The sequence below is a fragment of the Pyrus communis genome, chromosome 6 (assembly GCF_041283825.1).
Source record: "Pyrus communis isolate YQ-2024b chromosome 6, ASM4128382v1, whole genome shotgun sequence".
In the NCBI taxonomy this organism is placed as follows: domain Eukaryota; kingdom Viridiplantae; phylum Streptophyta; class Magnoliopsida; order Rosales; family Rosaceae; genus Pyrus; species Pyrus communis.
In genome coordinates this window covers 22807990-22821252 of record NC_142570.1, presented here as the reverse complement: position 1 = coordinate 22821252, position 13263 = coordinate 22807990, and the positions used below count along the sequence as shown (strand labels likewise).

General features: G+C 36.8%; 1 protein-coding gene across 7 annotated transcripts; it reads left to right on the top strand.

Annotated features, from left to right (window-relative positions):
- Positions 1–5573: 5573 nt before the first annotated feature.
- LOC137710942 (bZIP transcription factor 16) lies at positions 5574–13055 on the top strand. Of its 7 annotated transcripts, none has more exons than XM_088696021.1 (14): positions 5574–5917; positions 6540–6605; positions 6883–7054; positions 7155–7211; positions 7299–7373; positions 8050–8139; positions 8243–8302; positions 8392–8561; positions 9002–9056; positions 9347–9389; positions 9466–9746; positions 11695–11772; positions 11865–11990; positions 12598–13055. In XM_088696021.1, exons 3-14 carry the CDS (start codon positions 6980–6982, stop codon positions 12694–12696), a joined length of 1209 nt encoding a protein of 402 aa, XP_088552147.1. In that variant the 5' UTR covers positions 5574–5917; positions 6540–6605; positions 6883–6979; the 3' UTR covers positions 12697–13055. The 7 variants fall into 7 exon arrangements, with proteins under 7 accessions (XP_088552147.1, XP_088552149.1, XP_068306212.2 ...); XM_088696024.1 differs by having other exon boundaries at positions 5723–5917; positions 7161–7211; XM_088696022.1 differs by having other exon boundaries at positions 5732–5917; positions 6909–7054.
- The last annotated feature ends 208 nt before the right edge of the window (positions 13056–13263 follow it).

Below are 13263 nucleotides of genomic sequence, written 5' to 3'. Positions count from 1 at the left end.
GTCAACACAAGGCAATAATATTCTAGGAATATTATAGAGAATATTCTAGGAACATTCCAGGTCCATTTTAGAAATGGGCCAAAGATTTGGGTCGGCCCATGGATCTGGTTTGGGCTTCTCTTATTCATTTTTTTTTGTACTAGGTCGGGTTGACATGTTTGGCTTGCGGGCCGCCGGACCCAATGATGAAGAAGACCGGAATCGCAGGGGAGGTGGCCAGAAAACTTCAAATGGCCATAACGGGTTCATTTCTCAACCAAATTCAAAGATTCAAAAGCCAAAATAAAGCTCAAGAGGTAAGAAATGAAAATATAACTAAATGGAACTGAGTCATGGTCGGTACTGGCCGAAAATGGCCTGCAAAGTGTTGGATGGTTTATCGGAATTTGGGGAAATACTTTCCCGTGGTTTTTTTGTGTCCAAACATCACCAAACTGTCTCAAAAACAACCTAATTGTAGTCCTAACCATAATCTATGAAGGTTTGGAGTGTTTTTTGAACTTACCTCGTCAAAGACGGCGAGAACTCGCTGGAGCAAAATTTGAAACAATGAGGGTACCACTGTGTAGAGAGCAAGAGGTATGGTCGGATTTGTGGATCTAACTTCGATCGATGGAGTGAAGATGGTGGTGTGGTCAGGTTCGCCATAGTGGCGAGAGGTGTGGGGGTCTCGGGTTTGCCAAGAATGAGAGAGAGTCCAGAGTTTTAAAGAGAGATAGCTGAGAAGGTTTGAAAGAGAGAAAGAGAGCTCAGAGAGTTTAGAGGGACGAGAAAGAGTGGCCCGCGAGAGTGAGGGAAGAGGGACACGCGGCATGGAAAGAGTAGAGAGTTTGAGATGTGTGGGCCCCACGGGCCAAAAATAAATTATTAAAATATTTAAAAGATCAAATTGAAAAATATTAAAATAATAATATAAAAATATAAAATATAAATTAGTAATTTTTACAAAAGTATTTTTTGCATTCGTAGTTCTGTAAAATCTTCGTCGTAATTCTGAATTCGATTCCACTTGGATTTACGCATTCGTATCGTCGAATACTTCGAGAATATGGTAAAATAATAGCTCGTTCGCGTCACGAACTAACAGTCAACGAAAGTCAACAATTTTACCTCATTTTTGTCAATTCACTCATTTAAAATTAATAAAATTGTAAAATTAGGGATGGGTTGTTACAGTGGCACCCCTTGACCTCGCCTCACCCTATTGCCATCCCTATTTTCCTTAATTCCTTCTATTAAAAGATCTTGTTTAAATTAATTTGTTACAAATGTATGAAGTAACTGTAATGGTTTATTTGGCCATATACGAGTTGTGTTTGTGTTAGCCTGACCCATTGTACACATTATTATAAGGTTAGGAGTCAAGTTTATTTGGTGTATATTGTGGTTTTTGAAACAAGGTATGGTCTTTCATTGTCTTTGTTTGTCACGCCCCGATCTTGAGATACATCCACGATCGACAGGCGACATCACCATGTCCTTGTTCAACTGTCATGCCTTGCTTACGAGTCATGACAAAAAACAAGTTAACAGTTCAATAACGTAGTAACTTTTTTCTATATTTCTTGGGTGCATCTAACTTCTGTGTTAGACTGCCTACGTACCCTCTTTCTTTGTATCTTTTAAATTCCCAAAACCATAAAGCCTCTTCTTTCTCTCCTATGCACTATCTCTGCTCAACCCAAATTCATTGTTCCTCATTACAACCTTCTGCCACTCTCCCTTACAGCTATCCACACAAACGCGCCCCATCAGAGCAAAAGCCATCATTCCAGGTTCACTGAAATACTTCAACTAGCGTTTGATTTATTGTCGTGGTCGAAAGTAATTCTCTAAAGGTTATTGCAGTTCTTAATAGGACCTATATAGACTCATCGGCTATAAGTATGATCGCGGAGGATGTTTGGCAGCTGGCTTCCACCTTTTCTATGGCGAGATTTATTCACGTCTCTCATTTATGTAATGGGGTTGCTCGCCATCTTGCTAAGTTTGTTTTGTCTAGTAGCAATAATCTCGTTTGGATTAAGGAGCCTCCTATTCTCATTGAGGAGCTCCTCCTACAACTACAAGACATATGTTAACTCTGCATGAGTTTATTTAATTAATACAATGCTTCTTTTCAAAAAAATAAAACAACAACAAAATAATAATAATAATGATAAGAATGATAATAATAACAATAAATAGTAATAATAACAGTAACAACAGTAGTAGTAGTAGTAATAACAACAACAACAACAACAACAACTCTTCTTTCTCTCCTATGCACTGTCTATGCTCAACCCAAATTTGTTGTTCCTCATTACAACCTTCCGCCACTCTCCCTTACACCTATCCACACAGACGCGCCCCATTAGAGCAAAAGCCATAATTCCAAGTTTGCTGAAATTCATCAACTAACGTTTGATTAATTGTGTGATTTTTTTTTGTTAATGGGTTGTAATATTTTCTAAATAATAATAATAATAATAATAATAATTTATTATTAATAATAATGAGTTGTAATCATTCTTCAATTCATTTGGATTTTGTTATGGGTGCATCTAAAGTCGTCACATTTAACATTAATGGGTTGTAATATTTTCCAAAAACAATCTAATGGTTCAGTAACATAATAATTTTTTTTCTATATTTCTTGGGTGCATCTAAAGTCGTCAATTTTAACATTGTAACCCCTTATTAAAAAAAATCAATCTGCTACACCGCAAGAAGGGAAAAAAAAATTCAAGTGTGCCGAGCGCTAAATTGCACCGAACTCAGGGTGTTATTTTTACGACCTGCTACTATTCACACACTCCTAAACTCTAAACCATCAATATTATTTATTTTATGTGTTTTTTGTTTGTTAATATTTTCTTTTTTCCCTTACTATAACACCAAACTATAATCTTCATGTTCTACAAAATGTATTTTCAGTGAAAATTTTCTTATAATCCATGTGAAAATACTTGAAAACAAGGATAGAAATCTAATTCTACTGATATTTGAATCTAAATAAAGTAATGTAAGAAGGAAAAAAAATGCAATGGGAAAAGAAAAAAGCAGAAAATAAATAGCTAAAATGAAAATGATACAATCAGAAATTTGATACCGATTGTCTATGAAAGGTGTCACTAGCAAGGTAGTGACAACTCTATAAAAGTTAGTAGTGGGGTAGCGAGGGGACCTAAATCAATCGCTGGCTTCATACCAATCACCATTTTCAATTTTTTTATCTCTCTTATCATAACAACAAACTATCATATTTATGTTCTTCAAAATTTATTTTTCCGTGAAAAATCTATTATAATTCATATTTAAACACTTGAAAATAACGATTTACTAGTTGTTACTAAAATAAAGTAACGTACGAAAACTCAAAGGAAAAAAAACAAAAAAGAAGAAAATAAATAAATAAGTTGGAATAGGAAAATATCGGTACCACGCTATTGATCCTAGCCCAGTTGTCCAGGGCAACACTCAGGTGATGGCAGGCATCAACTACATACTTGTAATTTCCATCTTACGTGAATTCTCAAAATCTCACAATGAGGCGGATATGAAAGCAAATAGATATTATAATGACATTTGTGCCGATTATTAACACATGGCCCTTTTTTAGTGGCCCATTATAAAACGTAACAGAAGCCTATATCAACATATTGACCCAAAACAAATGAAAACCTAAGTGCACATCCATGATAGGATTGGAGGAAAAACTCACGCTCGACATCACATTCAACACGTGCTGCTGAGTAACAACAAACCGAGATCGAGATCAGCCACCATTTAAGGTTTTGTTTGACAGTTTGAACTGTACTGATTATTTTAGTCGGATATGATAATCTGTCATTGAATAATATTGACTAAATTAATCAGATGTTTGATGCAATGTCAAACTAATGACCGTATTATTTATAATGTGTTTGGCGCGATGTCGGATAAGAAATATTATGACATCAAATGGTTAACAAAAACCACCCTCTTTGTATTTCACGGTAAGAGTTGCAGAGAATGCCTTTGCTCCGCACCAAAAAAATACTTTTATTTGGGATTTTAAGCAGTCAAATTACTAGGCTAATGTAAATTCCCAAATTACAAATCGCACAACAAAACATTCTGCACCAATTTGCTCCTGCGCGTCGACCTCCTTTAACAAATTGAACTCCAACCCTTTCTTCTTCTTCTTCAGCTCCTCGATTCACTTTCCCAGAAGATTCTTATCCTCGTTCTTTCTCCAACAACTTCTCTAGGAGCCCCTCCGTGTTGGTTTTATACTTAATAGCACGCGAACCCGTGCAGGTCCTGCGACGAGGAACTGAAGAGAAGGGCGACAGCCGTGGAGTGCAAGAGGAAGAAGAAGATGAAGAGCATCGTGAATTCCGTTCAAATCGAGTCGATTTGGATTCTTTGACAGAGACCCAGTTGAGAATTAGCTGTTCTTCTTTCAGCCATTGCTTCAGAAGAAGCTTGTGGCTTGGCGACTGAGCGATTTGGTGAGTGGGTGTGAGGAGAGAGGGAGAAGAAGAAGGAGAAGGAGGAGGAAGAACATGGGGATTGACGATGGCAACTGGAGTGAATTTGCAGAACGATGCGAGAGGGCGAGACCGAGAGAACGACATGGACACAGACCCGACTAATAATACATAAATTTCTGGAAGGATAAATAAGCGGGCATACACCGTATAAAAGATGTGGGCCAGTGTTAATACGGGTATTATTTAGTACATATCTGCACCAAACATCCGGGTTTGTATTACTTATCATATCCGATTTCTTATACGAACCGTCAAACGAGACCTTAAATCACTACCAACGACTACCCCTTGACAAGTGATAGAAGAATCTAGTCCAGTATGTCCAAATGTTGAGAAGAGAGAATGGCAACAAACAAATGAAGGGCTCCAGATCTAAAGTAGAGGCAGATGATGACGTCGTGACCTAATGGAAGGGCATTCGTACTTGCTAACCTATATATAAGGGGAAAAGGGAAACTTGAAGGGGAGAGTTCATCATATAATCCGGAAATACAAGAGAGCTACTGTCAATCCTGAAACACTCCTACAAAGACACCGAACAATTTTCAATGTTATTACAGTGGACGTAACCCAATTATGAGTGAACCGCTATACATCTTTCGGTCAATTTCATTACTAATTCCTTACTGGATATCAAGCCATCTGGCCCAAATGTCTACAAAAGTTACTGGCATGGTTTTGTAAATAAATTAAAATGTACGGACATCTTTTATCCTACGTAGCATTAAATTCAAAATTTGAATTTTATTTTAAGTTTTAATAAACATGTGTATTGCCATCTAGTACTACAATTTAGCGATATTCTTTTTCGTAAGTGAAAATTTTAGGTTTAATTCTCGTTAAAAGCGAATTCAAACCATATTATTGCTAATCCATTGTAAGGCTAAACCTGAATTATGGGTGTGCTTAACTCTGAATAACTCAAAACTAGTTCACATACAAAATGAATAATTGCCTACATATCTATTTTCATTTTAATCTTTTAAACGCAGTAATTTCAGTGTTTGTTTGTTAAAATAAAATACAAAAGAGCTACAATAACTCTCGGCAAGTGTTATGAAACAGAAATTCCCTTAAAAAATTATTGTACACGAAATAAATAAATGAAAAATAAATGAAAAATAAAAATAAGGAACGAGGAAGAACCCGAAAAAAAAAAAAAAAAAAAAAACAATATTTCAGTCTCAAATCGAGGAAGACGCCTTAACAAGTGAACAACACAGAAGAGAAGAGAAGCTCCCTCCCTCCATCATCGCCCCGCCACCGTCAGCCACTCTCTTGCTTTTTCCATTCCAATTTCTCCACCTCCATTTCTTCTTATTATTTCTTCAGCTCCGCTCCATTGTCGCCACCTGCTTGCTTCAGCTATCTCTCCCTCTGCTTCCACCTCACGGTGATGAGTAAGTATCGAAACTGATTTTTCTGAACTTTTTGCTCTGTCTGTTTCGTTGATTAGGATTCAGGTTATGGAATTTCAAATTTAGGGTTGGGATTAATGAGGTTCTAATTAATCAATTTCCCTGCTCCTCAATTGATCTTAGGGTTTGTGTTTTTGTTAAAATTTTGGGATTCATGTTTTGGGTCAATTGGTGTAGGATTTGCTGCAATTTTTTACATTTTGGCCCCAACGTGGAAAGGATTGGTTTTGACAATGAAAAAATGGTAATTGATATGTCAATGATATGAAAGTAGGTGCAGTCCTCTTGGTAAATGTCTATTATATCTATAATCGTGTTACGCGGCACACAATTTTTTTTTTTTTTTTTTCGTGTTATTTTCGTATGACACGCATATCCGGCTTTCATGCTTGGGTTCAGAACTGACTTGGTAAGACAAATTGATAGTAGATCTACCTGTTATATTTATTTGAATTTGGTATGCCCACTACTGACAAAAGGCATTTTGGTACTCCTGCTATCTGTTTTTGGTTTCTCTGTTATACACTCATGATTCGATGTTAGAAACTGGCTTAGCTTGAAAAGAAAAGTCCATACTTTAACTGCCTGGTGTATTTCTTTGTAGTTGCCTGAATGAATAGAGGACCAGAGGTACATGGTAATCCAGATATAATTATCGGCTGATTAATGGGTAATGAGCAAGTCTTTGTTGTATGTTGATGCTTTGGTTTTCAACCAAATATCAGGAAAGGGGTGAAATCCCATTGAATATGATATAGATTTTGTATACTTTGGAACTTCCCTCTTTCAGCTTCAATGATTAGAGATCTTATTTTGGATGTTTTTAACTGAATGTAAAGAAAAGTCTGAATGTTCATCATGAGATTGATAAATAGATTGAAATTTCTTGCTTTATTTCATGTGATGACCTTATCTGACATTTGGGCACTGTACATCTGTGGCCTAAGGCATTAATGGCCGCTGTTGCCAACAGTGTCCTCTAGGTGATTTTCTTGTAGTGATTGTACGATGGTTTGAAGAACTTAAGACTGTTGATATAGAGTAATGGGTAGCAGAGAGATGGACAAACCTACTAAAGAGAAAGAGAAGGAGACGAAGACAACACCTGCTACTACGCAGGTCCATTTGTGTGTCCTTTTATTGTCTCTGTTATGATAAGTTGAGGGCCTCTCATATTGGTAGTTAGAAAAGAGCATTAATGTTTTTTGGAACTTTTCAGGAGCAGCCTGCGACTACTAGTACTGGCACTGTTAATCCTGACTGGTCGGGATTTCAGGTTACAAAGTGAAAGCCTCAGTTTTGGCATTTTTGTTTAGTTTAAGATATATTTGGAATTTATTGTGGGTAGTTGTTTGTTCAACAGGCATATTCTCCAATACCTCCACATGGATTTATGGCCTCAAGTCCTCAAGCTCACCCGTATATGTGGGGGGTTCAGGTATATTGCTGCCTGTGAGACTTCTTTATTATTTTTGTTTATCTTGATTCTTGATTCATGACCAACGAAATAAATCCTGATTATTCAACATTTGGAAGGTACTTTGTAAAACATTTGACTTTTATGCTATTTTTGACTCGGTGCTTTTGGACATCTAAGAGTTGTGAGCTGTAGGTTGTATAGTGGGAACTTAACTAAACATGTTTTCTTTCTTTACAAATCATTTGGAAAGTGTTAATAAACTGAGAGACAGCATTCGTTCATCTGAAAGATCTTGCCTTTAAGCTTTTTTGCAAGTTTCTGGGATACTGAGCATGTTAGCAAGAATGGGATACGGACATAAGAGTATTTTTCTCTGTAATGATTGTCTATTTAACCATGGATTCCTGTAGAATTAAACTTAGAAAGGATTTTTCTTTAGTTTGATGAAGTAAATTACTTTTCTTTTTCTAAAACAAAAACAACAAACACAAAAAAAATGAAGTGACTTGCTTTTTTTGTCTCCTATTTCCTAACAGTCTACTATTTTGATTTTTGTTTTCTCTGAGGTTACAAAAGGCAGTGGGTGTGTTATTGAAAATACTGATGAAAATGCCTAGATTTATTCTTTTGATGCTTCAAACTTGCAAACGGGCTGGTACCTGGTTTATTTCTATTAACAATGTCTAATTTTCAGCATATTATGCCACCATATGGTACCCCTCCGCACCCATATGTTGCAATGTATCCCCATGGCGGGTTATATGCTCACCCGTCTATGCCTCCTGTAAGTTTTTGTCTATTTTGCTTCAGCTGAAGTACCACATTTCTCTCTAGCCTCATTTTCTGGATGGCACTAACTCTTTATGCCTTGCTTTAATTTTAAACAGGGATCCTATCCTTTTAGCCCGTTTGCTATGCCTACTCCAAATGGCATTGTAGAGGCTTCTGTAAGTTTCTATTGCTATACCATTTGTTGTTTAAGATAAGGTATTTTCCATTTGAGCAGATCAGATATAATTTATAAAATTTGATTTAGGGTAACACACCTGGAAGCATGGAAGCAGATGGTAAGCCATCTGAGGTAAAGGAAAAATTACCAATAAAACGATCAAAGGGAAGCTTGGGCAGTTTGAATATGATTACAGGGAAGAATAACGAGCTTGGCAAAACATCAGGAGCCTCTGCTAATGGAGTTTATTCCAAAAGGTAACTGATCATGTTTAGTGCCTTTTAGCCTTTTGTATCAGGGATTCCAGCTGCCCCCTTCCTGAAATATTTGGATTTAAAACACTCTGGATCGAAAGGGAAAAAGATAGGGAGATCAAAGCCATCTATATGATAAGCTTTGTGTATCTTTGTCTGTTCCAATTTTAGTCTTCATTGATCTTTCAGCCAATAAAAGTCATATGAAAGTGATCGTGAAGCTCATTAACTTGTTGATCATAATTTTGTGCTAGGAAATCATGTTTGCATAGATGCTCACGTAGCTCATAATGTGTAGTACTGATTGGATCCTTATTATGAAATCAAATCTAGGTTAGAGCAGTGCAGGACTCATATGCTGTTTTCTCTTGGATCTCTCATTGTTGGATCATGTTTTCACATGTTAATTTTGGTAATGCTTGAAATATACTTTGGAAATGCAGTGCTGAGAGTGCTAGTGATGGTACAAGTGAAGGAAGTGATGCAAATTCTCAGAGTGTAAGTTCCATGCTGTTGAAGTTGATTATTTGGTTTATTTTATTTGGGCCAGATAAACTGACCCCCAGGTTGTTTATATCGAGCCTATTGTAAGTAGGAGGCTTGGTGTCAATGTTCCATTGCTTGTAACGGAAGTTTGGTCTGTTCGAGGAATCTTTATAATTCTTCTTGAATGGTTTATACCCCTATTGAATGGCTCTTGGTTTTTTTTCTTCCTTGTCACTTTTTTCGTAAAATTTAATTTTTGCGAGCTGCTTCTGTTTTCCATCCTATTTTCATTGCTTGTGTAGGACTCCCAATTGAAGTCAGGGGGCAGGCAAGATTCTTTGGAAGGTTTGATTATATTATTTTCTGAGGCTGTTAATCTTTACTAAGAGATTTTACTAAGGATTGTATGGCCTTATTGCAGGTGATGTATCTCAGAATGGCAGTTCAGCACATGGTTCTCAGAATGGAGCACCGCATACCATGTTGAATCAAGCAATGGCCATCATGCCAATAACAGCTGCTGGTGCTCCTGGTGCTGTTCCTGGTCCTGCAACAAACTTAAATATTGGGATGGACTATTGGGGTGCTCCACCTTCTGTTGCCATGCCTGCAATGCATGGGAAGATTCCAACTACCCCAGTATCAGCAGGAATAGTTACTGCTGGGTCTCGGGATAGTGTTCAGTCACAGATTCGGTTACAAGTAATCTTTGTTCCCATGTTTCAAATTCAATTATCTTTTCTTCTTATCATGTTTTTTCTCCTGCTCTTAGTTAGTCTATTTTGCATTAAGATATAGTTTATAGATCTTATTAAAATGAGGAAGAAGATTAACTTTGAGAATGCAAGGTGATGGTTACATTTTTAAGTTGCACAACTTGCATTCCATGTGAAAATTGGTATTTGTGCATGCTTTCTTAGCATTTAGGTTAATAGAATTTTGAAACAGTTATATTCTGTGGTTGTAATACAGTAGATGGAGGTTGTTACATGAAAACATGGTGTAGGTAAGTCAATTGAGTTTATAATTCATGGGTAAAACGATTTTTTCGTTGCTTTTGAAGAAAGCAACAACCATCTAGGATATCTGCATGAATTGTTTCTCCTCACTTATTCGGATTTCCATGCTTATTTGAAATTGCATACTCGCTTTCTTGCCATCTGCATTGCTTTGACCTCTATTATTACAAGTTAATTGAACCATGTTAAGGTTAGCAGTCCACTAGTTGTGATTGTGAGTCCAAATGTTTATTTTGTCAACTACTTGCTTTAATCTGATTGCTATTGCCTGTATTATGATTCAGTATTATACTATACTTGTTTTGTGGCTACACCTACAGATAAAACACACGTACTCTATATGTAGTTGATATTCTTAGGGAAATCCTTACTTCATACATCTTTGAGATAAATAGAGATGGATGCTTGACGACTGTCTGAACAAAGGCATGCCCATATGTGGTTTTGTCAAGAGGCACTGTACTTGTTAATTGCATGTTGCAAGGTTGCTGTCCTTCATAAGTTTCTCCACAGATACATGATGTAGAATCACCCTTGTTTTGGGTTGTTGCCAAAAGTTGGAGGGGTGAATGCTAGGGTCTAATTTTAAGGTTTATGGTATCGAACAGTATGGTAAGTACTAAATTAAAGGATTGAAAGCTCATTAATGGGCTGCAAGTACTTGTTCCTATTCTGGGCTGGGAAGTAGTAATTGAAGAACACTGTTTTGGTTATTTTCTATATTAGATTATGATGTTCGGTTGCATCAGAGTTTGTTGAATATGACTTTTAAGTTGGATTGGGAATTGGTGAGTACAGCGGAGGGATAGGTGTGGGAAATTTTGTGTTCAAGAATAAGGTGCTGCTTGATTAAATGGCTTTTTCTGATTTCCTCTGGAAAGGGAGTCATTGTGGCACAAGGTAACAAATAGGAAATATAGGTCCAGAGAACAGTTGGGACGCTGCAAAGACCAAAGGGATCTGATTGAATCCTTGGAAAAAAAACATGTCTGAAACGAGAATTTGCCAAATAGAGTAATTATTTAAAACCCAAAGAAGAAATAATATTGGTTCCTAACTGGACTACTTTTAAAATCCAACCACATGCTAGTATGAAGTATTACAAAAAAAAAACAAGCGAAAAACTTCTGATACATAAACTACAAAAATGCCTAATCATAAAAGTCTAACAAAACTGGTCTGTCCTAATATTATCAATCCCATTATAGTACATTACCGAGAAATCCTTAGGTAGCCTTACATTGCCCTTGAAAGTTTGATGTGTGGAACCAACATCATTCGCACCATATCAACCTTTTTGTTCTTCTTCCTCGTATTTATTTTGCAGCTTGGTCATTTTTGTTGACCTACAGAATTCCTATCCCATAGAGCATCTAGACTCCAATTCGTTGCGCAGGAGGATTACATACTTGAGTTGAAAGTGTCATGTATGATGTATCATTGATATTATGATTGATTACTAGCATGGTAGACGTTTCCAATGGTTTCCTGTGAACTTGTACGTGTTTTTGAGTGAATGATTTCCTTTTGGTGGCTAAATTTTGTGGTATATGTGTTTAATATCAATGTCCTTAGTGGAGTGTCACAAAGTATTGCTTTAAGCACCCTCACCTCTAGTTTTTCCGACTCAGGATGAGAGAGAGATGAAAAGACAGCGAAGAAAGCAGTCAAATAGGGAATCCGCTCGTCGATCTAGGTTGCGCAAGCAGGTGATTTTTTGCATCTGTTAATTTTCTCCTGCAACTTGGCACTGTATGTACCATATGAACTCATCTGATGTATATGCATGATTTTAAATTAGGCGGAATGTGATGAGCTGGCCCAGCGTGCTGAAGTCTTAAAAGAAGAAAATAACACTCTAAGATCAGAAGTTAACAGGATCAGGAGCGAGTATGAGCAGCTTCTCTCAGAGAATGCTTCTCTAAAGGTAATGTTTACACTTGGTTTGTTTAGTACCTATTTTTATAAAGAAAAAAGAGATTCAATAACCGGCTAATTGATCCCATCCTGCCTTGAAGGATCTGTTAAAATTTCATTATAAATTTTCTTGGAATTACTTGTTTTGCTTCAAAACAATCCCAAATTACTTACTAGAAACTGTTCTAGCAAACCTTGATTTAGGATTGCTTTGACCCAAAACATAGTAAGCTAACATTGGTGATCTTGATAGATCCTTCACGTTTTGCATTTACCCTATTTGAATGGCTGTATAGCAAGTAACAATTCAATCCGATACAGATTTTCCAGTTTTCACATAAACTCTTGGGTAATTAAAAATTTCATTTAAAATGTCTTGCCACATTCTAACTCCTTATAATGCAACGTACATAGTATATTAGATAAGCCTAACTGCATGGTTCATTGGTTTGGGATAAGTGGTGTACTATCACTCTGATCCAGACCCTAGTTTTTCGTTTCCCATAACAATTTGTGGATCCAGACTTCAGACATCTTTGTCTTCGTGGGAACTTTAATGGAAATGTAATTTTGATTAGGGATGTACCATGTTAAACTGGATATGCTACTTTCTACAGGAGAGGCTTGGAGAAATTCCTGGTCGTGAAGATATGCGGTCTGCCAGAAGTGAACCACATTTGAGCAATGACACTAAACAGAATGCACAAACAGAATAGCACGGCGGCCACTAGGATGAGTAACTCAGCTTTATGATGCCTTCTTGCAGGAGCACAATCTAACCAATTAGCAACAGTGAGTTTATTTTGCATAGCGTGTAGTTTGACCTCTGTTGAAGTTTTAACCTTTCATATTTTAGGATATGTTCATATTTGCATATCATATTTATCTCTGCTTGGGCTTACCTTTAAGAGTTGACGCCCGAAGATGGTATGTCGAGTGGGAAATTAACGTCATACCCTTGTTTGTTTCATAAGGGTAGTCGCATTCACACTTATAGTTAATATGTATTAAATATGGACAATGGATCCGTAACTTGGCAGAGTGATTGAGTATAGGATGGTACTCTTAACAGAAATCTTGATTTGTAAACTGGTTTACTTATGTCTACTATTTATATGTTGGTTGCATTAGGCACGTTGAGTCCATAGTTACCCAAGTTATGTGACGTTACTATTTTGCTCAAATTATAGCCCCAATGTTTCGTGCAAATGATACAACACCATGTGAAGATAAATTTACACGTCATTGACGGGGGCGTTGTGCCTGTGCCGGTGGCGGTGATC

Bases quoted from the DNA above. Each gene is read 5' to 3' on its own strand.
- LOC137710942 (XM_088696021.1), top strand. From the start codon at position 6,980: ATGGGTAGCAGAGAGATGGACAAACCTACTAAAGAGAAAGAGAAGGAG. The intron at 7,374-8,049 runs GTATATTGCTGC...TCTAATTTTCAG, and splicing joins CGTATATGTGGGGGGTTCAG to CATATTATGCCACCATATGG. The intron at 9,057-9,346 runs GTAAGTTCCATG...TTGCTTGTGTAG, and splicing joins GTGATGCAAATTCTCAGAGT to GACTCCCAATTGAAGTCAGG.